Here is a 27,942-nt window from a genome sequence, read left to right on the forward strand (position 1 = left end):
GTGTATGTGTTACAGTTGAATATTGTTTTGTGTATGTGTTACAGTTGAATGTTGTTTTGTGTATGTGTTACAGTTGAATATTGTTTTGTGTATGTGTTACAGTTGGCTGTTTCCTTGTGTATGTGTTACAGTTGAATATTGCTTTGTGTATGTGTTACAGTTGAATATTGTTTTGTGTATGTGTTACATTTGAATATTGTTTTGTGTATGTGTTACAGTTGAATATTGTTTTGTGTATGTGTTACAGTTGAATATTGTTTTGTGTATGTGTTACAGTTGAATATTGTTTTGTGTATGTGTTACAGTTGAATATTGTTTTGTGTATGTGTTACAGTTGGCTGTTTCCTTGTGTATGTGTTACAGTTGAATATTGTGTAACGGTTGAGTGTTATTTAGTGTTTTTGTAATTAATTAATCGTTGTTTTGTGCATATATAACATAATCTACTGTTTTATAAACTGCACTAGAAAACATTTGATAAGCTAAAACATAAAATTCCACGGGTGTGGGGGTATTTGAGGGGATAAACAAGATGTTGTCAAACGTTTAGAGCAGCTAGAATACAATTAAAATAAAACGTCTGATTTTACTACCAGTAGGATGTATACCTTTTCTGTTTTAAACCAGGGTTTATGGAATTTAAATCCCATCTTATATTTTCGGTTACTTTCATAATAATCCGGATTAACGGTAATACAAGACTGGATCTAATCTGAGTTGATCACTTAGAAACCGTATCAATCGGTGTGTGTCTACATACTAGAGTATAGAAAGATGTAAATGATGGGAATTATTTGAGTGTTTTTGGAAGTAGACCTGTAACATGGATTAGAACACAGAATGATAACCAGGAGTCTAATTGTTATTGTACAGCTTCTGGTTGCCACAGGTAATTCTCTTCTCTTTCACGCGAAACTGAACTTTTGGCTATCATTTGCACATTAATGTCGACAGAGAATCGCGTTCACGAATATTTGATTACTCAATGTCTGTCAGCCGAGTGTTTCAAAGTACAGAATTAACACAATTTCTTTTTCCTTTTTTTTAACTATTAGAAAAGGATAAAGATAATTGCTTATGCTAACAATTATTACAGATAGCACGTGCGTCTTCCCAAATAATTTTTGGACAACATCTGGTATAGACACATGGCATGTCAGCCACAAAGGGACCGTGAATTTCACGTCCACGACGATGGTTAATTGGCAGGTGTGGACCATAGGAGCGTATACTTTTACTTGCGATACAACGGATAACACTTATTATGTACTTAGGTTAGATCTTCAATTTTCGTTCTGCACTATATAATATCAAATCAATTACTCATGTTCTTAATCTTAAGCTCCTTTAGGTAACTCCTCTATGTTTTTAAATGTTTTGATTTAACTTGTGAAATGGTGTAGTGATTTATAGGTGCTTAAGGACACGATGCCCCTCCCTTACTCTAGACCTTACATGTATCTCCAGTGGTTATCGGCTTATTACTATTTTTTCTAAAGTAGTTATGTTTATAATGCATATTTATAATGCATATCAAAGTAAATGTAAATATGTATTCCCTACGCTAAATGTGAAAATCCTGAATCTATGATGAAATTACATAAATTCATCAAGGTTTGTCTTGTTTTGAAAATGAAAATAACATATTAGTAGTATAACCCCTCCCGATAGGGGGTTCAACTGAGTGCACTTTTTATGCAAATGAGGTCAAGCAAGGGCGTCTTTTGATTGGTCAAGCTGTGTCGGGGTCAACGGAGTGGTTCAATATCTAGGACGGGGTCAACCCCAGCAGGGGTTGTAGGCCGGGTGTCCGGTGAATAGGCTGTCCTATTGCCGCTGGTCTAATTCTATGATACGCTACTTTCGCTTTGAGTTCCTGGAAAAGGAACCTGGAGCTATTTTCTGAAAATAAAATCCAGTGAAATCCAGTGAAATCCTGTGTATTAAATCTAATGAATAACACAAGGTTTTAAGTTGACATGTTTATTAAAGAACAATGGTACAAGCATAGAACAATGCAAAACAGTTCAAGATGCGGAAAGGGGGGTTTCTTTAAGTGTCAGAAGTGTGTCCTAACTCCTCCTCTGGTAACAGGAATATACATATATACACTTAATACACCATCATACACCGTATATCGTCACCCCTTTACACTCTGCTCGCCATAATGATGTAAATTAGATTTCCTTACATAACGTAGTGGTGATCGGAAGAAAATAGAGGGGCGATTTCAAGGTCGCAATGTGAATTATGACCTTCGCGCAAATATAAATATGTTGCGTGATTTGATACGAAATTGAAATATATTATTTGACAAGAAAAATTTTCACGTATACGGCTTATGTATTAGGTTAGACGGCAACTTTACTTAATAACACCTATCAATATAACGACAACATATAGACATGATGTAAGATGTACGTCGTGACGTACTTTTTCGTTGTGATCTCATAGGGTGCGAAGTGCACAGATAGTTGTTTTTATATACTATAAAACTGTTCTGCTATATCCATAATAGAGTTGAGGTCCAAAGTACTTTTAGAGTAAAAATGAATTATTTTCAAATATATAGCGTAAAACTATATGGAATCCGGGTTAGAATAAGTCCTCACTTCCCCTTGCTTGTCGTTAGAGGCGACTAAATGGGGCGGTCTTTCGGATGAGATCGCAAAAACCGAGGTCCCGTGTCACAGCAGGTGTGGCACGATAAAGATCCCTCCCTGCTCAAAGGCCGTAAGCGACGAGCATAGGCCTAAATTTTGCAGTCCTTCACGGGCAGTAATGACGTCTCCTTATGAGTGAATCATTCTCGAGTTCAACAATAAAAAAAAATCAATCAATCACATAAGATTCAATACAAAATAAAGGCCTATGCTCGTCGCTTACGGCCTTTGAGCAGGGAGGGATCTTTATCGTGCCACACCTGCTGTGACACGGGACCTCGGTTTTTGCGATCTCATCCGAAAGACCGCCCCATTTAGTCGCCTCTAACGACAAGCAAGGGGAAGTGAGGACTTATTCTAACCCGGATTCCATATAGTTTTACGCTATATATTTGAAAATAATTCATTTTTACTCTAAAAGTACTTTGGACCTCAACTCTATTATGGATATAGCAGAACAGTTTTATAGTATATAAAAACAACTATCTGTGCACTTCGCACCCTATGAGATCACAACGAAAAAGTACGTCACGACGTACATCTTACATCATGTCTATATGTTGTCGTTATATTGATAGGTGTTATTAAGTAAAGTTGCCGTCTAACCTAATACATAAGCCGTATACGTGAAAATTTTTCTTGTCAAATAATATATTTCAATTTCGTATCAAATCACGCAACATATTTATATTTGCGCGAAGGTCATAATTCACATTGCGACCTTGAAATCGCCCCTCTATTTTCTTCCGATCACCACTACGTTATGTAAGGAAATCTAATTTACATCATTATGGCGAGCAGAGTGTAAAGGGGTGACGATATACGGTGTATGATGGTGTATTAAGTGTATATATGTATATTCCTGTTACCAGAGGAGGAGTTAGGACACACTTCTGACACTTAAAGAAACCCCCCTTTCCGCATCTTGAACTGTTTTGCATTGTTCTATGCTTGTACCATTGTTCTTTAATAAACATGTCAACTTAAAACCTTGTGTTATTCATTAGATTTAATACACAGGATTTCACTGGATTTCACTGGATTTTATTTTCAGAAAATAGCTCCAGGTTCCTTTTCCAGGAACTCAAAGCGAAAGTAGCGTATCATAGAATTAGACCAGCGGCAATAGGACAGCCTATTCACCGGACACCCGGCCTACAACCCCTGCTGGGGTTGACCCCGTCCTAGATATTGAACCACTCCGTTGACCCCGACACCGCTTGACCAATCAAAAGACGCCCTTGCTTGACCTCATTTGCATAAAAAGTGCACTCAGTTGAACCCCCTATCGGGAGGGGTTATACTACTCATATTTATGCCCCAGCCACAAAGTGGTCGGGTATATAGTTTTACCCTTGGCCGTCCTTCTGCAACACCCAGTTTCCAGACTCTTTTCTAAACGCATTGCGATATTGAATTGATTTTTCGTATGCAGGTGTATATTGATGAGTTACATGTACAGTTAGAGTTTGAGTTTTGTTGATTTTTGATAGAGTTGTGCCCCTTTAACTTAGAAAAAATATTGTTGTAACCAGTTTTCCGGACTTTTTTTTTTTCTAAATGCTAGCTTGAGATTTTGAAATGATTTTTTATTATGCAGGTCTATATTGATGAGTTACAGATCGAGTTTGAGTTTTGTTTCAGTTCATTGATTTTTTTATGGAGTTGTGCCCCTTTAACTTAGAAAAAAAAATACTGTTACGATCAGTTTTCCGAACTTTTTTTTGTAAACGCCTTGCGATATTGAACTGATATTTTGTATGCAGATGTATATTGATGAGTTACAGATCGAGTTTTAACTTTGTTCCTGTTCGTTGATTTTGATGGAGTTGTGTCCCTTTTACGTGGGAAAATTAATGTATTTATTCTATGGCTGTTAAACATAAAAAGGATTGTTGTTGAGTTCTTCATTGTACTAAATGCGTCTAACATACAATCTGAATACCACATTCAATGCTATATTTCGATGGCTTTCCTAAATTTGACTTTACTGCATGCAGGGGCATTCGTGTCATGACGACACCACATGGGCTAGTCTTCCAGATTGTGGAAAATAAAAAAATAAAAATATGAATCCTCTTGAAAAACACCTTTGAAATCGTTCTGATAAAGATGCCGACACGTTTCGGCAATCAATACATCGTTTAAATCACACCCCCTGTAAGTAGTATATCATATCAATACAAGGGACGAAAGTCGCCATCTTGGAAAAATACCCACCCGTTTCTGTCTACTCTAAACTAACGGAAGATCCTAGCTAAAGGAAAAGTGCCAAAATTCCAAACATTGAACACTTTATTGCGTTACCATTTAGATTGCATGAAAATTACGTTTTCTATCTATACATTTTACTACGATTTTCAGCCGGGTATGCATCTGCTAAGAATGCCGAGGACATTTTCAACATTTATGCTGATTTTAATATTAGAAATTTTGGCACTTTTCCTATAGCCAGCCGTTGCGATATTGTAACTTCCGTTCTTTTCAGACCGATTTGACGAGATGGTCCTCGAAATAGTTGAAATCGTGTGTGTTTTTCTTTGATGGAACGCGTGTCAACCGGCGACAGGTACATCATCATTGAGTAAAATCATTGCTGCAGCAAATTTTGCCACGATAATCCACTAAATTGTTAGTTTAGAGTACAGAAACGGGTGTTGAACTGAGTGGGGTATTTTTACAAGCCCTTGTATTGATATGATACTACTTACAGGGGTGTAATTCAAACGATGTAATTGTCGAAACGTGTCGGCATCTTTATCAGAACGACTTCAAAGGTTTGTTTTAAAACGATTCATATATACATATATTTTTATTTTCCACTATCTGGATGACAAGCCCCTGTAGCCGACACATCTAGTTTGTGACAGAAATGTGTATGTCAGCGTATGTCTTCTTGTCATCATGAGTGATATGTGTTTTTGTCTATGATTGATTCAGATCGGAGGAATTCACGTACCTGGGACTGAAGCTGGAAGCTTTCCTCTGTTTTCAGTTCACCGAACAATCATCCAGTAAATACACCTTCTATTTCCCAACAAGTAAGTGTCAATCGTAACTACTCGGCTATTTCCGTAACCAGTTACGGAAAAGAACGAGCGCGTGATCTGATTGAAGAAAGTGTGTATCATCATGATATGTATCTATGGTTACAGAATTGTCACCATTGTGCTCTTATACATATACATTTGCTTATTTTAGTGCATTTGGAATTTAGCACACGTTTACTTCATGGATCCATTTATTGGCGTAGTGTCAATCTGACGACTACAGGCAAACTTTTAACTAGTCGTAAAATTAATTAGACATGATAACGAGGCTCTGGGGAAAGATAAAACTCAATCAATCACTGTATCAACTCTTTGTGTTAAGGCTGAACTTCTAAAATCAATGCTTTATAGGTGTTGATTTACTGAAAATGTTGACCCCATGCTGTTTCATTAGTACTCTTTCATAGCAAATTTTGATCAATACTATAGAATACAACCGGAACTACTATTAATGTTATAGGAAATAGGTCAATGCTGGTTTTAAATTCTTTGGAATCCATTTTGAAATCATGTTTCTTGGTTTACATCCAATGAAATCTTGTATTTTATTTCAGACTTGTAAATATCATAAAATCAGTATCATGTTAATGATTTGAATTCTAGTAAATGCTTACTGGAATGCTAGTAACGCTAATAAAGGCAAGTAATGCGCATGCTCATTGCTGGCAATGCAGACTGATTATGTACATAGCCTATGTGTCTCTACCGTACAATCTCCCTGGGGTTTGATCCCTAGCTCAGGTGTCACTAGATTCTAAATTTTGATTGAGGTCATGGTCATAATAACTATATGTACCCAGGTTTTTTTTAAGCTAGATTTTGGAAATAAAGAAAAGAAATTTTTAAAAGATTTAACGCATTTCACAATATGGTCCTCATAACCCCGCAGTAGAACCTGAAACTCTGATCCCGGGGTCATAAATTCTGCAGCTTTTGAGGCAACCAAACATGTACCCTGTCAATGTGCAAGATGTTCAGGGGTGGAGAATATCTTTGATTAAGCACCTCATAGCATTGTCACTTTCTGATCAGCATAACACCACACTTGAACTTAAATCCCGGCTCTGGCCTGGTGGAAATTTCTCATTTGTGGTAGAAATGTTCGTGCTCACTCTAAAAACTGGTATGTATCCAGTTTTTATACCTGGGTTTTAGTTGTTGAGGAAAAGAATTTCAGACATTTCACAATATACAGACTTAAAGGGAAAGACAACCGTAATCACATTGTTGTTTTTATGAATAAAATATTACTTACTGCTATCGTAAATGACAGTTTTTAACCAAAAAAATCCTTGATTAACAATTAAATCAGTATCAATCTATTATGTATTTTAAATTACCCGCCGCTAAGAGAGCGGCCATTGATGTTTAATTCATGACGTCACACCATCTGTTCCGGTTTATTTCATCAGTAGCACTGTAAACATGACAAGTCACGAACAGTTAAGTTTGGAGCCGTATAGATTTGAGCCCGTTCTTTCGCAAGAACAAATTAAGAAAAGAAGACGTTTAGTCGAGTCGCAGACCAGGCAGACGGTAAACATTTCTTCATACAAATGTCTCGAACCTCAACTTGTCATAACGCAAATGATGGATCCACAGTTTTTATAGTATTTTCTTTTCAGATGAGTTGGTTGGGTCGGCAATTTCGGGGGGGGGGGGGGGAAATAACAACCTTTTTTGCATCTCCCCTTCGCATTAGTCAAATTAGTGTACTGCTTGACCGGGAGGCATCAACCTATTTATTCGTAAACTCTACCATATCACATGCGCATCTTTGATCCTCAAAACCGGAACAGACGGTGTGACGTCAAAATTATTGATTTTTGTGGTCTTGAATACAAAAGAGTTCCACATCATGGCAGTCTCTATAGATAGCAGAAATTTCAATTTTTAACATTTTCAAATTAGTACCGAAGCTTATCTAGTTCGTACATATATATCAACAGAATAGTATGACAAATCTTTATCATATAATTAATCTTATCATTTATCATGTAAACATCTTTTGGGCTGCTTTCCCCTTTAAACCCCATCCATGAACACGGAGAGGAAAGACGCTTAACAAGATTTAGTTTTTTGTTTCCCGATCTAAGATGCTACACAATGATTTGAAAGCATGGATGTTATAAAAAAACAATGAATTCTCGGTGTTCTATGTAACATTGGGAACTTTTGAAAATTCTGTGAAACGTCTAACATCTTAAGGATACATGTCCTAAACCAGCCACCGTGCATAAGCCACCGTACATCAGCCTAAACCAGCCACCGTGCATAAGCATTGAAGGGAATTCGAAAGCTAACTACATTTTGCTGTCTAACTACAATATACATAACTTCAGTTTTAATGATGCTACACATCTTTCTATAGTAAAAAAAAAAAACCTCTGACCAAGTTTGGTTGATATGGGACAATAGTTATGAGAAATATATGTTTTATTAAAATTACTCTGACTACACTGAGCTACATTTTGGTTGATTGATATCATTTTTCAAACGTTTTCAATTGTCATGCTTTTGATTTTAGCTGAGCTGGGTGATGCGGGAAATGAGAGAATCAAGATTTTCCTCAAGGATGACAACAAAGTTGTATCGTCCATGACAGAATTCTGTGATGACACCTCTGCAACTAATCTTACTCAACACATTATGGTCAAAGAAGGTAATGGTAAAAAGGGCAAATGGCAAACTTAAGACGAATATATTTTAGAGTCCCGTTTTCACTGAATACAAGAGGCATTTCCAGATTCTGTCATATATATGTACCTTCACAAAGAATTCATTTAAGGAGGTACTCTACATCGGCATAATGGCTGACTTCCCTTTAAAAGATGGATGAAAATATCTATATCAGCAATATGTGTCTATTCATTTAAAAACACTTCTCCTAGCTGAGTAGCTCAGTAGGTTAGCGTCGACTGCTGAAATGTAGATCGCGGGTTCGAGTCCAGCAGGGTTGTATAAAAAAATTCAGATTGCTTTCTACTAAAACTGCATTTTTTGACAAAATAAAGTTGATTTTAAAGTTTTCAATTTCAAAATATTGTTGTACATATTCTCCACTTTTCATCCATATCAAATTTTTCTGGGGTAGCATTAAGATATTCACATTTAAATTTGAGGTATTAATGATTCTTTTTTTCAATTGGTTTGTTTTCCTTGAAAAGTGTATGCTAGTATAAGCCTTACCCGGACTAAACTGCCATGACTCCCCGCATTAATCTGAGACATGCAATACTGTTCTTTATAAAAATGTCAACGAACTGTGTTGCCATTTTATAACTCTTGATTTAACTTTTGAAATGGACAAAAACGAATGTTTACGTTTGCAATATAAATGGGCGTAGGACTGTGCTTGTAGAAAGAAAATCACTTTTTAAAAAATCTTTAATAGGAAAAATAGACGAGGCAAAAATAACTTGTCCGACGGAACTGCAGAGTACCTGGAACTATACCTACGACAGCGGAAGTGGAAATGTGTGTGGAGATGCGTACCTTGACGTCTGCACAGACACCAGTTTATTGGACTTTGACTATTCAAAATGTTCACAAACGCAAGGCTACTCTGGTATGTGTATATCTGTTATCGTACTGCACAAAAGTCAAAACTAATCCTGAAAAGTTTGAGTTTTTGTTAACTTTGATAATTCACGTCAGGTAGCCAGATTACGCAGCGATTCTCAGGGTTGGATTTTATGATATCTAGTATACATGTATCAATAGAATGTCTGGTTGGTTGAAATTTAGTCGTCCTCATCGGATGTTTCCGTTTTCCGAATGCTTTTTAAGCCCTGGGTGTAAGCGACAATGCGAATATTGGCATCATTTCTTTTGATAACTGTGCAAAGAATTGAAAAATGTTAATTAATGTTAATGCTAATTAATGAGATCACACCTCCTCTCTTGTGTGATTGATCAAAAATACATGGGGAGTATCATCGTTATTTCCATCAGCTAAAACTTCATCTTGTAAAGGGACGTAATAATAGTATTTTCTATACTACATGTAGCAGTTCTGACAATCTAATTGAAATTAGATGTTGGATCCGCTTGCATACTCGCTAAACAAACATCTAAAAACATCCCATAGAGGGTCACGTCAGAGGTAAAATTCGGTATCACTCTAGACTTATCGGCTTCAACAAACATTCAATGATTTTGCCAGCGGTGATTTCATTGGTCAATCGAATTACCTCTACGGAATGTTGTTAGATGTTTGTGTAGCGAGTATGCGAGCGGATCCAACATCTAATTTTAATTAGATTGCAGTTCTGATTGCACAATCCATCACAAACTTGATGAGAAGGAGAAATGGACTTTAAATCATATACGTTTATACATCATGTATTATACGGACACACGGTTTTCTCCGAGACCCTGTGAGGTTGGGTCTGGTCGGTACAAAATATATCAACCAGCTAAATGGTTAACAGCAATGACTGAATTGGCGTTTAACCCTGCAAGGTACCAGGAAGGTGTCAACCTAGACTGGTCTCTCTCATCAGGAGATAGCAGATTCAAAATCAGCTCATGGGTGACGGTTATCCTTAAACGCGAATAAGAAAGTAGCAATCCAAATGGTTACTAAGCTATGCTGAGCACTTTAAAAATGATTTATTGTTTGCTAAAACTATGTTTTCATCTCGATATGAAGAGTTTCTTGTATGATTTTTTTAGGTTTACATTTTATATTGTAGTTACCTAAATATTGCTATCCTTTGTACACCGGCCTGATTACATGCAGCTCAGTGGTTACATCACTTAACTAGTAATGCAAAGGTCCCGGGTTAGATCTTCGATTGACCCAAATACATGTAATTTTGCTCCATTTCTTTGCTACAATAACTTAGTAGTTTTCATATATACAATTTTGTGTAATGCATAAAAGTTGTCTTTTCATTTTAACTTACCACAACCAGGAACTATCAAAATATGCTCACTTCTAAACTGACCTGGTACTATACCAATTTTTTTTCCAAAGAAACAAGATATGATGCAAGTGAGTTGTATCTGAAATGTCACGAAAAATTTATATTATTGAGAAACGTCACTTATACTCTTAATAAACGTAAATAAGTTAACGAACATATTATGTATATGCGCCCACTATCTATATGTTAAGACCAAAGCACTTATGCAAAACGTGCTTATCTCTTTCAGCATAATTCATAATGAAGAGTTAGGGGAAACCATATGTGTGAACTGCTATTTAAAGTTTGTATAATGCATGTTGTCCGTATTTTGGTCAAACCAAGTACTAAAATCTGATTGATCATATAAGTTCTTAAACCGTAGAGTTTTAAAGTATCAAGTATAGCATATATGTGCTTTGTACGTTTACTTTCAATGATATAAGATTACATGTATCAAACATTATTTGCAATATCTACTAGCATCCTATAAACGTACAAAATATTTACATTCGTAGCCTTCAATAAATGATAATGATAATAATAAATATAACTTCCCATATCTTTTATGAAAGGATTAAGTCTATATAGACTTAAGCTTTTTTTATCAATCGATTTACATGCGCTTCCGGTTCAGCGCCATCTACTTCCGTCTGTATCACAAAGTTCTCAGAAGTCGTATAGTGGTCCATAACATAATTCAGCACGATACCTTAGCTTTATAATTTGAAAATATAAATCAGCTTGAAAAATTCAATCTATTACTCTAACCACAACATCATGCTTGTTTACATAAGCTCAAAGTGAATAAGACGAATTGATCGAAATATTAAATCAGCAAAAATATTGGCTAATTACATGTTAACTAATTATCTTATTCTATTTTTCAGCTGATGGCGAGTTAAATTGCTTATACTCATCCACCTCTGGTTCCTACACTTTCCTGTTTGTCTACAACACGGATACCAGCACAGACGAACAGACCACGTACAGATTTACATGTTATGTAAGTTATAACAGTCCACATTCACATGTACATTTATACATACATGTAATAGACCACGTACATATTTACTTGTTATGTAAGTTATACACGTAACAGAACACGTACACATTTACTTACCTAAGTCATACACGTAACATACCACGTACATATTTACATTTATGGAAAAGTTCTACACGTAATAGTCCATGTACACAATTACACGCTATGAACCTTGTAAATTTGACGTAGTACATGCTGTATTCTGAATTTTATATATCTCCGGTTCATCTGTTCAGTGAATATACATATGTAAACATATCAACACAAATAGAAGTGTCATTCTGTGAGTCGAATACTGTGGGAATTTCTCGTGATTCTTGGAATAATTCTTGTAAATTATAAAATGTTAAAATAGATCTACAGTGTTTGTTTCTGTACGTGGATTCAAGAAATTTGCTTCTTGAATAGTGAATTCTCAAATAATTGATTGAAATCGTTAAAATATCACGACAACCATGTTGTTCGTAATAAAACTGTCCCGAGAGATGGTATTTGCTGTGGTTAATGAGTTTTGTAAATCCTCAACCAGATTTGTGAATTTTGTTGTCCTTGCCATTTTAATTATAATGTTGCAATCTTTTTAAAAATCTTTTTTTTTAAATATATTTCTGGACATATATAGTAGAGAAATTATGTGCATATTCGTGATGGGTACATCTGTCCCTAACGAATTTGTGAATTTCATGACCGCTGGGGCAGGGATTGTTTTTTTTAAAACAAAGTGGGATTCTTTAGCTCATACATGTATAGTGAATATATATTATTGCTTTAAAAATCCCTATGATTCCATTGCATTAAATTACCAAATTGAATGCAGTCATAATAAACATGGAGGTCTCTACCCAAATTTTGAAATTCATAGTCCCTGGGTGAGGGGCCCAGACTCCAAGGGGAGATTATTAATGGACCATGTAGTAAAAGTGCATTAAATGTTAAAAACCTTCCCTACTTCTGAACATCTGGGAAACAATTTTGGTTCATAATTATGTTGAATATGAAGTTTTCTGCCAAAATTTGCAATTCCATATTAGGATGAGATTTATTATGTATCTAATTATTTATGTCGTGATACCGTCCAGTATCAATCGTGCGTTCACGTGATTTTGTTTTAATTTCAGATATACTCTGTTGAGAATGGCATGGTTTACTTGTCTCAGAATCCACAGGACTGCCCACCAAATGGCAATTCTACCTACGCGGCTTCAGACGGGGCACTTGTTGTTTTAACTGACTCATCCAGCTGCCGTAATGAAATACTATTGAAATAGTTAAAACTATGATTAGCAACTTTTAAAGAATAATGAAGTTTTATTAGATTTTATATTAAAAGAGATGAAAACACCACGAAATACTATCTATCAGTATATATACAGAAAAACACACGAGAGACTCAGTGGAAATTGCAGTTATAATTGCCACACAAAACTAAGCCAGTCAACATCGACTTTGCCTCAATTAACAGTCAATGATTTTCTTATTGCAGCAACCTACGACACCTCAACATACAGCGCAACAGTGGAAATTGTGCTCGGCCTTTTGGCCTTCCTCATCGTTATCGCCATTGTGTTGGCCTTGATCTACTACTGTTACAAACGAAAACTAAGGCTCGAGGCAGAGGCCCTTAAAGCAAAGCAGGAGCAGGACGAAAGAGAGAGACTAGAAAGAGAAAAGAGAGAGAGGATCCGAATGGAAAAGGGTGCTCTTACACCTACGCTCGATCTCGGTTTTCCGGATGAATCTGTGTATGATATTACAAGATTGTTTTATGATGACGAGGAACCCGTGACTCCGACTAAGGTCGAGACCGATATCAACGAAAGACTTTTAGATCAAGACAATGAGGTAACGCCTCCCCAGCTGTATGGATAAGTTATAAACTATGTTTACAGGCTGAAAGTCAATTTCAAGTCTATTATTCGTAGATATTTTAAAATATAAATATATCTCTCTTTCTCATTTACTACGAAATATCACCTACCTTGCTTGTTTTAGTATGTGGACCAAAATACATAAAACTAATCACTTTCTGTCAAATTTTTACAAAAGCTGATTACCAGTCAATTTTGAGAGCTACTAGTATGTGTGCATGAATAGATTTAGCTGCAGTATTTGGAGGAATTCTTGCTTTAATTTTGAATTAATCAATTGTAATAAATTTTCTTCTTTGTCCAACAGGGATTAAAACATGACGATTTTATGGATGAATACAAACTTCGACAAATGGTAAGTACATGTATTTTTAAGAATATGATAAGTACTTTATTTACTGAATGCAGTTGAACTCTCTCTAACTCTCTCTCTCTCTCTCTCTCTCTCTCTCTCTCTCTCTCTCTCTTCTCTTCTCTCTTTCTCTCTCTCTCTCTGGCGCAACACGTGTGTTTTAAAAAAAATTCAAATAAACAATATATTTTACACTCATGGTAAGAAAATAATGACGTTACTTTTGACAATAGTGTTGTAAAGGTGATTAACTGAATAAATGTACGTCAATGCAACGTTGCCTTGAGTGTATTCTTTGGACGTCCGATACATTTTGTATTACTTGAAAAGCTATGATACGTGTATAACTCATGCTTATACCTGTAAATTGCACAGAAAGGACACGTGGAACCGAAGCGTGTGACTTCTCCTGTTATCTGTTTTGTATTGCACCCAATCAATCTTAATCATAAAAAGAAATTGATAGAACATTCTTTTACGGTGCACTTCTACGTACTTTTTCTGTGTCTGGGTAATTACATGTGTGTGTATTTAACTGGTTTTCTATGTATGTGACGTCATTTCACTAATTGTAGTTGTAACATCATATCACTGGTTGTATTAGTAACATCATCTTCTACTACCATGACTGTAAAACTTCTCAATATTCTAAATATTTACGATTACGGAATTTTCAAAAGACTACTTAATTCTTATAAGCAGTCTTGATATCTGCATACACTTCAAGTGTTGTGAAGCGCCTTCAACCGCCACTATTCCGAAAATACCTGCACACCATCAAGGTGATGCGCGCTCTGAAAGCAGAATCTAATTTTAGATGGAATCCGAAGATTGGATTGAGGCCAGAAAGCGAAAAGTAGCTGATGAGTTTGAAGTTGCTGAGACGCGTACTAAAAGTGCTGCACAGAGACTTAAAGACATGGCTCGAGAAAAAATAAAGAAAGGAAAAAATAAGTTACTCCATAAGAAAGAGAGCACTGAGGACCAGGACAAGAAAAACGAAAAGAGTACCAACCTGCAACTTTTACCGGATCTGATCGACACTGATCCGGATTCGGATGGATATGAATTTAAGTCGCACGCGGGTTGGAAAAAAGTGAAGCCCGCGGTAGACTTGGATGGAGAATGGGATACTAGGAAGAAGAGAAAGAGAAGAAAGAAAAAGGTATCTTCCTTTATTCATATACATGTCTTACTTTGTGTGTACCTTCACAACAGCCCGAAAGGCCACATCCTAGCGCTCAGTAGTTGTATTATTTCTATAGGTTCACATGAAATTACGTGTTACATGTATTAAAACATGCTGGTGTTATCATTCTGTGTAACTACCGTATATATACAGTTTTTCATTGAGGGCAAGGGATGATGTAATGTATACAAGTAAGAAAATTAGTTTTGATAAGTCCATCAGGAATTTTAAAATTTTCTGTTGGGTTACTTCAAACGTTTATTGATTGTTTTTGTGTTAACTCATCTGGGTTGGAAGTTCGTGGACGTCTGTGATCGAAATGTGTCCGTCGTTCTGCTGTAAACTGTAAAAATCCCGCCTTGTATTCTGGGCTCTCGTTCAAATCGGTCCTTGTAGTATTCCGAATATACAAACGTTGTAGCAACATTTAACAATGAAAAATCCTTGTTCGATATGGTTATGTACAGAGTTTGTTTCGTGGATGTCCAGGAGAAGAAATATTCTTAAAGTTTGTATTGTTGAGGTTTTGGTTGTTGCCCTTTAGACAATAAGTAACTATACTCCAAATATAGTCAAAATTGGTCCAGTAGTATCTGAGAATGTGAAAATGTTCCAATGTTAAGGCAGGTCCGAAGGCAACGGACAAAAACAATAGGTCGCCTGAAGATGACAATAATTTCATTCTCATCATAGACATTGTGTCACAATGTCCACATGGAGAAATAAAAAACAGTGAAAAACCAAAAAGGTTAATGACTGACTAATCATTTGCGAATGTAAAGTCTAAATCGGTCATTGACGAAAATGGTTGGTAGTTGCCTTCTCTCCCATGTTCATTTTATCCCGATTTCTTCAAATGGGTCCGATATCATTCGAAACTTCATTAGACGTCGAAATGCTTTCAAGCATTTTCGATTAAATCCAAATTTTAAAAAAAAAAAAATTAAAAATTAAATTAGTATTTTATATCCACCAACTTCTAAAGAAAACAAAAGATGCAATCTGATAAGAACATAAACTTTACGGATTATAAAGCGTGAACCGCGCATGCCCCAACTTGAACTTACGGCACACAAAAAGCTGCGCACGGTTGAGGCCTTATATCGTTGTATTCTTGTGTTGCTGTCTCATAAATTTAATATAAAAAAAATCTTAACATATTTTCCTACTATACTTGTGTCCAAACATACCTTCAAATATTCATTAAAGCCCCATACGACCCGTAAACTCCCAGCTTTAAATGATTTCGTTTGTTGACGTAGCCATGTTAGGTAGTCAGTCAATTCGAACCATGTTGTTTTTGGTATCTATTCATAACATTCGTGATAAGTTATGTATTCGCTCTTCATTTATTATCAACACGAATGATTTATAGAAATTAAAAAATATAGTTTTTATAAAGGTAAAATAAGCTCTTGATTCATGAAAATGCTACAAAAGTCCTTAACACTCGTATGGCAGGGATGGAGACCGGACCGAACTAATGAAAGCCGCATTGCCGTGAGTTTAGCTATTTGAATAATTATAATTTAATGGAACTGGGATGATATATTATTTAAAATATTTAACTGAAATATTTGTAGGGATATTAGTTCACATCTAGACGTTATTGTGCAAGTATAGAAATTAACCGTGATTCGAATTGACCGTCTACCTAACATGGCTACGTCAACAAACGAAATTATTCGAAGCTGGGAGTTTTCAGGTCGTATGGGGCTTTAATGAATATTTGAAGGTATGTTTGGACACAAGTATAGTAGAAAAATATGTCAAGAATTTTTTTATATTAAATTTATGAGACAGCAACTCAAGAATACGACGATATAAGGCCTCAACCGTGCGCAACTTTTTGTGCGCCGTAAATCGAAGGTTTTTATAAGGGGTGGCAATATAAAAGAGAAAAACAAAGATCATGGTATTTGCTATTGAGCTGTTCATCTTTACCTTTTCGCACCTAAAATCTACAATTGATTTATTCGCATTAAAGAGTTCTGTCTTTTAGTGGCAATCCAGCTCACGCAAATCATTTATAGTATACATATGTATTACATTCAATCGATAGATGCCCATGTCTTCTGATAATATAGATATGAAAAGTTTAATGCTAGAATGAAATTAGATAATGACCTTTTTGCACTTAAAACTCGTAAAAGAGAACGTTTAATACTAGTGGAGTGAAATAAATGATGAACATTTTGCGCTTAAAACAGAAAACAATCGTAAAAATATTGTCAGTCTTCAAAATTGTACAATGGAACGAGAGAGAGAGAGTGGGGATTTTATACTTTTTAAAAAATTATGTTTTTAAAAATTATACTCCAAGAAACGGGAATTTCATACCAAATTTCGGGCAAAATCGTACAGACGATTTTAAGAAACAGTGTTCTGTTTAATGGATAAGGATAAAACTAAATTTTAAACTTGTTATATGGTTAAGAACTACTTCATTCGTTAATTGATAACAAAGAATATATCGTGACATCTTTTGGAATTATTTTTGTTCAATAAAGCAGATCAAAGTATTATTCCTTAACAAAATACGAAAAGTGAAAGGGATCTAGCTCTCAGACCCATGCATTACACAATGTAAATTCAATGTCGGCACGACACGAATGCCCCCGCCTGCAGTAAAGTCAAATGTGGAAAATCCATCGAAATGTAAATTTAGCATTGAATGTGGTATTTAGATTGCATGTTACACACATAGAGTACAATGAAGAACTCAACAAAAATCCTTTATATGTTTTAACAGCCATAAAATGAATACATTAATTTTTCTACGTAAAAGGGACACAACTCCATCTAAATTAACGAACAGGAACAAAGTTAAAACTCGATCTGTAACTCATCAATATACATCTGCATAAAAATATCAGTTCAATATCGCAAGGCGTTTAGAAAAAAAAGTCCTGAAAACTAGGTGTTGCGGAAGGACGGACAAGGGTAAAACTATATGCCCCGACCACTTTGTGACTTTCTGACCCTGTAGATCCTTAACATATCAAGAAAAAGATCTTAAGTTTGAAAGAAAGTTCAACAGTCTTAACAAAATGTTTCGTTTCTGAGATTCTCAAGAAAAGCAAATCTGCCATCTAATGGACCGGGGTTCAGTGCCGTCCAGCACGTCCGGTGACCGGAAACAGTTAAAATCTAGAGTTCTTCAATTGTTTAAGTTAAATGAATTGTCAAATATGTGATTGTTCTCAACCAAGCAAATATTTGTTTGTAGTCTTAAAAAGCTGTCATCTCATTACAAAGATAGGGACGGTATCCTAAAATTGAGGACCCAGAGGGTCCTAATGTCTTATCTAATGATCCAGAAACAATTTCTGGTTTTGAGTGAAAGGTGAAGATAACGAACAGTGGTCAATCTCATAACTCCTATAAGCAATACAAAATAGAGAGTTGGGAAACACGGACTCCTGGATATACCAGAGGTGGGATCAGGTGCATCAGGTAAACGGAATTATCCGTAGTCAAAATCAGTGTGCCAAGAACGGTCTAACAATCGGTATAAAACACGTCAGACAGCATTTAACCCAATGATAGGTTGTATTGGCAAACTAGATCGTTATAACGACCATAGAATTTGCGAAATGCTGATTTTAGACGAGACTGTTGGAACCCCTGCACCATCAACTTGTTTGTTAGTAGCCTGTTTCGATTTAAAAACTTACCACAAGCAGAACAAGCTCTTGCGTGTCGAATCAGTAGAGAGATATAAACACTATTTGCATGTGATAATGGAATATTGCTACATAAATATGGGAAGTTGACGATGGAGAAGCTGAAATCATCCTGTTTGTCATAAAGTTGAGTTGTTAGTTTGCCGTTAATATCTACTTTTAATAAAGTCTCTATTCACAATGTATGATTACTCAATTTTAAATTTTCTGGTTTTCCATTATACCCAGTAACCTACAGCAAACTGTCAATACCCAGATTTACATCTAATTCTTTATTTTTCCAATACAGGAAAGAGAGATTAAATATAAGATTGTTTTAGAAACGCCTGTGGGATTTTTATAAGGAAAAGGGAGTGCATCTCCGAAAAATAAAATGTCCATTCCGAATTTGTCCGTCTCATTGTTAAGTTTTAGGTCATCCGAGTCAGTCATAATTATATGATAGCCGTTCATGTCCGTCTTAAATGATCTATTTTTCTCTAAAACAGTGAATCAGTTATTTCCAGTTTGGTATAGAGCAAGCAGATACCTGTAATATAATACTAGAGGAATCATAGATAACTGCTCACTTGGAGAATAAGAGAATGTACAAAATCTTCTAAACCCATGTCATTTTTAAAGTGTTGAACTCACTTACTCCTTAACATCCATCAGACAAAATCTGTGCAAAAAATAATGACCAATGAACCTTTTCATTAAAATTCTGAAATTTATGGTCATTTGATATAAGGCTACGCCTGGTAAAGGGCGAAGTTAGCCTTGTAACGAAACCATGATTTGTATCTTGGCATGTTTCAATTTTTCTAACCAAATAAAAAAGTAATGCGGATGGTCGTTGAGTACCCGTGCATGAATCCTCTAGTATTGATATCAGAGTGTGTGGCATTAATGTTTATGATTTATAGATATGGAAGCGAGGTTGGGAACGGGGTTATCTGGAGTGCCACAGACCATTCATGATATTACACTATTTAAGCTTTAATTTCCAGGCTATATTAAACGTGTTTTCGAATTCCATTTGAAACAGATCGGATGTAATGTCGACCCCAACGACGTCTCAGTACAATACAATGTCTTTAGCTTTATTTTTGTCAATGATAAAAAAAATCCTAACTGATTGAATTTGTTTATGTTGTCGTTGCTGCGCGACTGAAATTCGTTATGTTCAGTTGTACAAAGCAGGAAACATTCATATCAAAACCATGTCTATTCCACCTTTGTCCGAGAAACAAAATGTATAATAGTAAAGTTGGTGAAACGAAAATTAAACATTTACACTTTTAAAACAACTATCAGATAAAGGTTGCTGTAAATATTTTGAACAATTTTCCTACGTCTTTTTTTGAAATTATGACGTAACTTTCGATATGAAAAGTTTCATTGTTAAGCTTTGTGTGTGATATGATAGTGAAAAAAGGTCATACTCAATCAAATATAGCAATATATTGAACATATTGAACACTATCTGTCGGGTACCAGACAACAATGACAGGCGGAGAAGGAATTATATATACTGGTTTATATGAAAGGCACGGAAGGGCACATCTATTTGAAAACATCTGAAAAGTAATCCATTCCCTCGAAATGGAAAATCCTGGAATGAACAGTTAATCCATGCGCGGGAATGTCTGATATGTTCTCTCGGATTGTTAATCTTGTTTTCGGTGTACATTACATATACTTTGATGTGACCAATAATAGACTGATGGAGCTCAACCCTCTCCTGAGTCTGCGCGGTCCTTTACTGAACACGAGTCAGTGATTCTATATGCGTATACTGCAAAGGGATCACCTTATATTAATGTTATTCCGATTTTAGACAAATATGAAATTAAACCTTGATTCTGTAAGAATGAGTTCCTTGCCCCTATTCATTATTTCACATTGGAAACAGGGTGATCCTTTAATTAAAGAGACACTACACCTCACACCTTAATCCTTTTTTTTTTCTTTTTTTTTCAAAAACACGTATCGATACAATGATAGAAATTATATCAATGCTGGCAATTTTGAACAATTATATGCATGAATTTGCTCTCAGCTGCACTTTAAAGATTATCCGGAATTCAAATTTACGTCACGTGATTTTGAATGACAACAAAGGTTTTGATGTTTCCTTTTTTCTTTTCTTAAAGCTATTTAAATACCTATTTATTCCTCTTTAAAGATATCTCATAAATTTTAGATGATATCTTACAAAGGTTACAAGATATCTTCTAAAGCTTATGATTGATTGTATAGTATTTAATGTCCCTCTCGAGAATATTTCACTCATATGAAGACGTCACCATTACCGGTGAAGGGCTGCAAAATTTAGGCCAATGCTCGGCGCTTACGGCCTTTGAGCAGGAAGGGATCTTTATCGTGCCACACCTTCTGTGACACGGGGCCTCGGTTTTTGCGGTCTCATTCAAAGAACCGGCCCATTTAGTCGCCTCTTACGACAAGCAAGGGGTACTGAGGACCAATTCTAACCCGGAACCCCATGGGACTTATTAAAGCGTATGAGATATCTTATATAAAATTTATAAGATAGTGTATCTTATAAAGTTTATGAGATAGCATATGTTTTATAAAATATCTTATAAAAATGAATTTATCAGATATCTTCTATTTTTTATAAGATATCTCATAAACTTTATGAGATATCTTGTTCAATATACAAGATATCTTATAAAATTTATGAGATAACTTATATAGTTTATAGGATGTCTTATATGATTTATGGCACGCCGTTTTTACATTTAGTCCTCTTTAAAGATATATCATAAATTTTATAAGATGTCTTCTAAAGTCTATGAGAAATTTTACATCCTTTATAAGATATCTTATGAATGGTGAAGATAACGAACAGTCATCAATCTCATAACTCCTATAAGGAATACAAAATAAAGAATTGGGCAGACACGGACTCTTGGATATACCAGAGGTGGGATCAGATGCCTAAGAGGAGTTAGCATCCCCTGTCGACCGGTCACACCCGCCGTGAGACCTATGTCTTGATCAGGTAAACGGAGTAATCTGTAGTCAAAATCTGTGTACCAAGGACGGTCTAACAATCGGTATAAAACATGTCAGATAGCATTTGACCCAATGATAGCTTGTAATGGCAAACTAGATCATTATAACGACCATAAACTTTGTTAAATGCAAAACGAGACTGTTGGAACCCCATTAACATCAAGTTGTCTGTCGGTAGCCAGTCTCGATTTTAAGACTTATCATACATAGAACAAGCTCTTGCGTATTCGATCAGTTGAAAGATATAAACACCATATGCAGGCGATAATCGAATATTGCTACATAAATATGGGAAGTTGACGATGGAGAAGCTGAAATCTTCCCGTTTAATTGTAATGAAATTGAGTTGTTAGTTTGCCGTTAATATTCGTTTTCATTCAAATATCCAAGTACGAAGCAAATGTGCAGGACTTTTTTTGTTTTTATCAGAAAAACTCCCATGACCTTCAAAGTTTTATCAGAAAAGCTCCCATGACCTTCAAACCTTACGTAAATACTTTTATCAGAAAAGCTCCCATGATCTTTAACCTTGCATCAGAAAAGCTCTCATGGCCTTCAAAGCCAAGACTGACTAGCCGTTCGCCAAATACTCGGAAGATGAAGTGATTGAATCAGAAGTGAAAACGAGATTTCGTTTATGGGTGGCACGCTGGTATAAAGTTATAGTATAGCTCTGAACTTGACATATTGATGATTTCTCTCCTTTCGAAATCAATAAAATATTTCTCATTGAAAAATGGAGAGAGAAAATGATATCACACAGTCCATGAAACCTGGCAAGTGTAGGTATAAATACATCATTGCAACACTTCAAGACACTGATCTGAGAGGGGGAAGGCATTCTTCCATTATCAACTTTGTTTTATCACTCCGGTGCAGATGTTCATTTTTGGTTTCACTAATATTTTATGAAACATCAGTTTGGTTGTGTCTTCAAACTTTTCCTTTGTATATTTCATTTCAACAGATACTAGTATCCAGGACCACTTGTGTCTATTGCACGTAAATGTATATTTCAATAGAGTTGACATCAGCCAAAGGAAAGACGTTTTTTAGAAAGAAAAACTTGCAAAAGTATAGCGGGAGAAACCAAGTCCCGTAAAATGTGCTCTTTAGTAACCGTTTTTCTCAAACGCATTCCTTAATTTTTAAGAGACATTCGACAAGAAAATTTGAAAAAATTAAGAAACTTGAGTTTGATGTAAAGTTGGATACTACCTCGCGCTGGTTGTGGAACCGGTATTTACTATATGATATAGAAATGATAAATAGATTAGATTAACAATTCGAGGGAAAGAAGAAATAATCCGTGCGAACGGACTGCCAATCCGGTTCTGCAATTCACATGTACGCAGATTGCCTATCCATTGCAATATAACCGATTTCTCAATCCGAGGAAACATATTACTTCTTCAGATCTTTTGAATAATGGATGTGCTTTTTCATAGATTATATTTCTCTGTCCTAAAGTCGTAGCCCAATGTCGTAGCCATGGAGACCAACGGTAACGGTACTATGGAATTATACAGTGTAGAGTACTCTATCAAAATGACTGATGGAGAGATGTCAATTAACTGCCTTATAGGTTAAGGTCACGGCTCCTTATTGAAGGAAACGGTGTTTGGATACAGTAGATTAAAGAACCATTCTTAAGACTAGAATTTAATCTTCAACAGATGGGGAGAGAAAGATGCTTATTAATATTTGGGGGGGAGGGAGAGAATATTTCAAGGTCATAACCATGATAAAATATAACTATGTTATGAGTACATTTAAGCACATATTTGCTATATTGTTAGTGAGGATGGGAATTGAGTTTTGACTTCTAGGTCACTAAAGCCAAGGCCATATATATATATATGTGTGTGTGTGTGTGTATACAGTCAGTACTGTCAGCACTATGAAAAGAATACCACACGATCTTCCATCCCTTTTACATATATATATTATAGGCGGAAAGATTTCTATTGATATTTGTGAATCAAAAGTGAAGGTTATGTTATTTTACAATATGTATATCATGTGTAATGTTTAGAGCGTAACTGATTAGAGAAAACTATATAGAAGATTAAAAATGTTTCAAAAAGAAACTAAGAGATATTTCAAGTATCATAGTTTGAAGAATTTCCCGGTTTTTATGACTTGGAATGCATTCGCATGGGAAAAAATTCTTTCTATTCTGCGTACATCTGTCACTGCTGAGGCGATACATTAACTTTCTTGCTTAATGCACGTTGATATGCAGTTGATCAATTTCACGGTATCAACCGCTAATTACATAATTAAATCACAAAGCAAATCTCGCGATATATCTTAATTTTTCATAAATGTTGATATTTTAAAAAAAATTACACATGTCAGATGCAACTTAACATTAAACGTCTATTTGCAGAAAAAATCAATGGGATCTGGTTATGATGATGCAAAGCTGAACAAAATTCCTTTACGGAGAATCGGAAGGAGGAAAATTGACCCTGGCTTGCCTGTAGTAGAAGGGGAGATACACCTACCACTTTATCGAGAAGATCCGAAACTTCGGGACCTACCTCCTCTACAGAGAATCCAACGAAGGCGAAAGAAAAATTTATGGAGCGATATGTTTGGGGACATTCACGGAGGAGAGCCCGTGGACATGGAGGCTATAAATAGAGTCCGAATGTCAGAAAACAAGTGGAAACTTCTTCTGGAGGAGCTATACGCAGACAAGCAATACTTTGATTATGCCAGAAGTACGTCCTATCAATCACTTATAATATGGTTAGGCGTGGTATTATCAATTTGTTTTCATCAGATATTGAGTTATGCATGATGTCGATGAAAGATTTTGAAGCGCCAATGCGCTGAATACAAACCATTCCGCATACACTGAATACATGTATTAGTATACAAAGCATGACATCCGGAGTTAGTGTCGGGGCACAATAGGGCTTGATTGATGCACACACACACACACACACACACATGGGCAGACAGACATACAATTAGGTAGATGGATTAATAGATATCATTGGATGATTCAAACAACTCTCGAGATACCTAAAATCTAACTGTTCGTGTCGTTAGTCTATATATATATATATATATATATATATAATATATATATATATATATATATATATATATATATATATATATATATATATCATCCTAATCATAATGTCTCTCCAGTACCTCGCCTTTTTCTATTTTCTAAAGCGATATTCTAGTCTACCATCGCACTAACCCTTGACATCAGTCACCATTCTAAACATGGGCTCGAGACGGAGCATATGATTGGTGTTGCAGTCTGTAGCGTGGAGCCAATCAGATAATGGCTTTTATAAAAATGTAATCAGTCGAAAACGAAACTGAACACGCATGGCGCGGTATCGGCAACATGATATAGAATTGTGGCCGTCGATGAATTTTCGGAAATTTATCTTCTTTAAAGAAACAATTAAACGAAGTTTTAGAATACGAGCCGCATGAAAACGATGGATTGTCCGAGTATGTTTGTTGATTGTGTTTCAACAAATTAAACAAGTATATTATTAAAAATTGACTATGAAATAGATTGATAAATAGCTACAACATTTAAGGCATGAAAATGTGAATTATTAATTACGTTATATAAAATCAACACGCAATGTACGTGGTGTTGAGAAAAGTGCCCCACGCAAGACCATTTTTACTCTCTGCTTTTGCTCTTACCAAACTTACATCTTAGACAAGGAATCTCATTGGCTGAATTAATTTTAGCTTATTGCGTCATCCTCTGTCCCAAACCCATGTTTTGAATGGCGGCTGATGTCAAGGGATAATTCAATGATATACTACATGTAAAAGAATGTAGATTTCGTCATTTGAAGCTGGTTGTTCTTCGCGGTAGTTCAATTTCGCTGGTTAGTGGGGAATTTGAAATTGTTATTTGAATACCACTAAATGAATGGAAGGAAGACACTAGAAAATACTGAGAAATGCCTTATTCTTATTCTTATATGTTCTTTCATTAACAAGCGTTCTCGGGTAAATTTAACAAATCTCATATAACAAATTCCTCTACTTCTCTGGAAAACCTAATAGACCATTTAAAATTTTCCGAAACTTTCATTATAGAAAGTGACTCTCTTACAAAAAATGGGACATGTACCTTTGAAAAGAAATGTATTACCACTTCAGGCACTTGATAAAATTCTATAAGAATTTCAAGTCTCCTATCGGGGTTTTACACATTCCTAAAGGAACTAACTTTCTTTATGTACGGAAATTAAAGGGGAAGAAAATGCTGGGTATGATTGTTGTAAAACTGATTATCACACCTCCTTGCAATTGTTCAACGTTATGTTTCATAATGAAATTAACTGCGATATTTTTGAAAATGAGGACTCAGATTTTCCGCTTTTAGTATACTTGCACTTACGATATCATCTACATCTGGTTTACAATATCTATCATGCTTATTTTGAATTCTGAAGAATGAAGCTTAGGTTTATCAAACTTCGAGCCCGACTTTTGTCTAATGAAATCAAAAGTAATTGTAATTGTAGATGGCGACTTACATGTACTTCAGTTGCATAGCATATTCGTTCTTTGGACTTGTCTTGCAGTACGCTTAGATGTACTATGAGACACAGCATTGTAGGATTTAAAAATAATTACGATTCGCCTATTGCATGTCAAGTTTTCCTTTTATTTTATTTTTTATAAAAAAAAAAAAGTTCATTTTGTTAGAATGCTACGGGAAATATACACCCTCTTAACAAATCACTTTGGCTTTAAGTGCAGAAGGGGAATCATTCACCTGTGATATACACCTGAAACATGTGATTTTCCTCACTGGGTGTTATGTTATACCTTTTGCTGATTAAAATCGGATTTACTGTAGAGGGAATGCAGGGTGGAGCGATTTTTAGTTATTCGTGGTCAGTACACTGGACTACATGGAAGTCGTATTTATCTTAACGGTCAGTTAATCATAGGCATAAACCTTAAAGAATCAGGCGCCATATTACATGTACAATTACTTTAATGGAATTACGGGTATCGTAATTCGTGATATTTCCACGATATGGTCAGGAAATGAAATGAGTGAGAACATAGTAAATGTCTCTTGAGATTTATGCATGCTCCTTATCAAAGGTTCTTATCATTCTCTTACAATGAATTTTGAAATTAAAGAGATACATGTACATGTAATATACGTATATTTCACAGAATCGTCGGCAGGTAGACGTGTCGAAAAAGACATCAATGTAAAATCGCAGCACAGCTTGGATTACTTGTATGACAGGGCCCAGTATTGGAAGGAACAACCGCCAGTAGAACAGAGAGGCACTTATCGCTCTCCCCGGTCTGACCCCAACACTCAGCGTCAAGGGTCGCCAAGAAAGCGTTCTCCGTCCGCACATCGGAACAATTAAGACTCATAACGGATTTCAAATTCTCAGACGACGAACTCTTCTGTGAAACTATACATTAATTTGATAGAAGAATATTTCGATGTTTGTACATTTTATGTGATATTCAGATTTATTAAGCCAATTTATCAAGACAAGTTCATTCTTCGTATCAACAAGCCATTGCACTTACCCTAACTCAGTTATTTCTATCAATATAAATGAGTCGTGGTAAATGATTGATTTAGAAATATGGTGAATGCGTCTAAACGTTTGGGAAAACCAAACATGCACATCTTTTGTCCATCAAAACTGATAACTTTACTGATTTTGTTAAATCCATAGCTTTTATTTTGTATATCACGTCTTGAATCACTGTTCAGTTTAAAAATATAACACCTACTGCCTTTCAAGGTGATTCACATCCAAGGTCAATCCCACAAGTTGCACAAAAATATTTACGTCATTTTTGAATCGATAAGAGTGTTAGGTATAGATATGTACTTTTTGACAAAATATTTGTGCACGTGAGCATACCCCTATTCTTTGTATGCGATAAGTAACTGCTAGTGAAGATTTTGAAGGTGTACACAGAGTTAAGTGGTAAATGCACGTTATTTCCTACTGTTCATTCAAATGATTTTTATATTTTCCTTGAAATTGAACTATTAATTATGTACATATGTATGCTATTTTATCGAATAAAATAAAGTGCAATTATAATCCTTTTCTTATTTATAGGCTGATGAGGCAGTGTTTGTCAGTTACATGATTTTATCTAAG

At 35.4% G+C, this 27,942-nt stretch overlaps 1 protein-coding gene across 1 annotated transcript; it reads left to right on the plus strand.

Moving 5' to 3' along the window:
- The first annotated feature begins 790 nt into the window (after positions 1 to 790).
- On the plus strand, positions 791 to 27,882 carry LOC125679148 (uncharacterized). The gene is made up of 12 exons (XM_048918123.2): positions 791 to 889; positions 1,097 to 1,274; positions 5,604 to 5,704; positions 8,241 to 8,375; positions 9,108 to 9,281; positions 11,514 to 11,629; positions 12,787 to 12,913; positions 13,152 to 13,510; positions 13,844 to 13,891; positions 14,706 to 15,053; positions 24,177 to 24,513; positions 26,978 to 27,882. The coding sequence occupies exons 1-12, from the start codon at positions 841 to 843 to the stop codon at positions 27,181 to 27,183; spliced, it is 2,178 nt and encodes a 725-aa protein (XP_048774080.2). The 5' UTR covers positions 791 to 840; the 3' UTR covers positions 27,184 to 27,882.
- The last annotated feature ends 60 nt before the right edge of the window (positions 27,883 to 27,942 follow it).

This window comes from Ostrea edulis, chromosome 2 (assembly GCF_947568905.1).
Source record: "Ostrea edulis chromosome 2, xbOstEdul1.1, whole genome shotgun sequence".
NCBI classification, from domain to species: domain Eukaryota; kingdom Metazoa; phylum Mollusca; class Bivalvia; order Ostreida; family Ostreidae; genus Ostrea; species Ostrea edulis.